The 1792-nt window shown below is 49.7% G+C and overlaps 1 protein-coding gene across 1 annotated transcript; it reads right to left on the reverse strand.

The window, feature by feature from the left end:
• Window positions 1-573: 573 nt before the first annotated feature.
• Window positions 574-1271, reverse strand: CDEST_07353 (uncharacterized protein; the record flags this gene model as incomplete). The annotated part of the gene is made up of 3 exons (XM_062923512.1): window positions 574-606; window positions 682-880; window positions 928-1271. The coding sequence occupies 3 exons, from the start codon at window positions 1269-1271 to the stop codon at window positions 574-576; spliced, it is 576 nt and encodes a 191-aa protein (XP_062779563.1).
• Between the last annotated feature and the right edge of the window lie 521 nt (window positions 1272-1792).

Consider the following 1792-nt stretch of genomic DNA (forward strand, 5'->3'; position numbering starts at 1 on the left):
TTCACTGATAAGACAAGGACAGCAATAGATACAGATACAACTAGGGCATCAGACATGATAATTCAAGAACAGTTAGTGATTGGTACCCATAGTTCCACCCAGCACAACCAATGTAGTTGTTCGGATCACCTCCTGATGCGCAGTCGGTCCATTAGATACCAAAGGCTTCTGAGAAATATGTGTTCTACTTTTCGGCTTTTCTTGAGTCGCCAAGCGTCTTCATGTTGATCATTTTCCAATGATGTCCCACGACGATATGGACTTGATACCTTGATCTCCAGCAAGACTCGACCACACCTTCTCGAACACGAGGATGGTACAAACCGGCAAGAAAGAAGTTCGGTAGATTATACCAGATAACGACGAAAAGATAGAATCGATTTTGATTGGAAAAACTACTGTTACATAAATTGACGGACTATCATTCCTTCAGGATGCAAATGAGTGACTGAGAAGCTAACGGGTGTGCGATTGAATCCGTGGGATTTACAGGCGGAGTATCAGGGCTTTTCCCAATAGAGGCTCAATGAACTCGTTTTATGCCAACCATGATCTGCCAGTTGGGCTGGTCGTCTATCTCTGGAAAAGATGGAAGCAGTTGATGAGCTGAGAGTTGAAGCAACCAACTGGAATCGGGGGTTAGCCACGCGAACCAAATCTCGAACACTACTGATGACTTACCCGGGGTGTTTTGTCCAGCGGTGAAGACGTATTTCCGCACAGGTCGTTGTTGGCAAACTTGCTGAAGTCAAGCTGCTCGTTGCTGCGGAGTCCGCGATAGCTGATGCCGACGCTGAACATGTTGTCGTGGCTGATGTGGTGGATGTTGTAGCCCGCGTTGTCGAACCAAGCGGCCTTTCCTTGACCCGTATCGAAGTGACTGTCAGGAAAGTCGCAGGAAGAAGGGGTCTGTTAGTTAGGGGAAACGACTTACACCAGTCTTGAGAAAACATGCCGATGCCAATGTTGGCGGCCTGGCGCTTCTCGAGGGCGGCCCTGTTCTCGATCTCGTTTCGGGTCTCGAGGGTGTTGGGGAGGTCGATTTGGGCACGGATCCAAGCCCAAGCCTGTGAGCCTGGCTCGGCGGTGTGGGAGCCGTCTGAGACTCGGACGGCATCCGCGGGAATTTGGCCGTACACGTCAACGCCGAGTGCGGTGGCGTTGGCGATGGACTCAGCGACGGGAGAACGCCCCGCAACAGCGCCGGGAGCGCCGAGGACGCTACCACAAGCCATGAGGCCAGCTGAGAAGATGAGGGCAGAGAGTTGCATTGTGAATAGGGGGAGCTGAAGTGACTTGCGTGTGGTGTTGAAGTAAGTTGTTGATGAAGAAATTTCAACTCTCGACTGGGCCTTTGGTCTCCGTTTTATAAACATCAGGATTTTCCTATGATATCATGAAAAGATTAGTTAATGTCCTCAAAGCGTCTTCGGGCATCCGGTTTGCTCTCCAATCATGCGCCTTCGTCACTCTGGCAAGAGTCTGGATCGACAGTCATGCACTGCGCAAACTACTTGTACGAGACAGACCAAGCCAGTAAGAAGTCTTGGATCGTATACAAAATGTTGAATTTGTGGCCTCTGAGGAGGGCTTGCTAACTCTAGTCTTGAGTAAGAAGTTCGATTCAGTTCGCCAAGGCAGGTCATATTTTGGCGCCTTGGGATGGTCCATTTCCGAAAGGACGCCCGGTTGACAACTCCTAAGTCTAACTCCAAATACGACCATGGACTAAGACAGATTGAAACGAAAGTCAGCGTCTCATCGGCTTAATGGAATAACGCAATTCAGTTAG

Source organism: Colletotrichum destructivum, chromosome 4 (assembly GCF_034447905.1).
Source record: "Colletotrichum destructivum chromosome 4, complete sequence".
Lineage (NCBI taxonomy): Eukaryota > Fungi > Ascomycota > Sordariomycetes > Glomerellales > Glomerellaceae > Colletotrichum > Colletotrichum destructivum.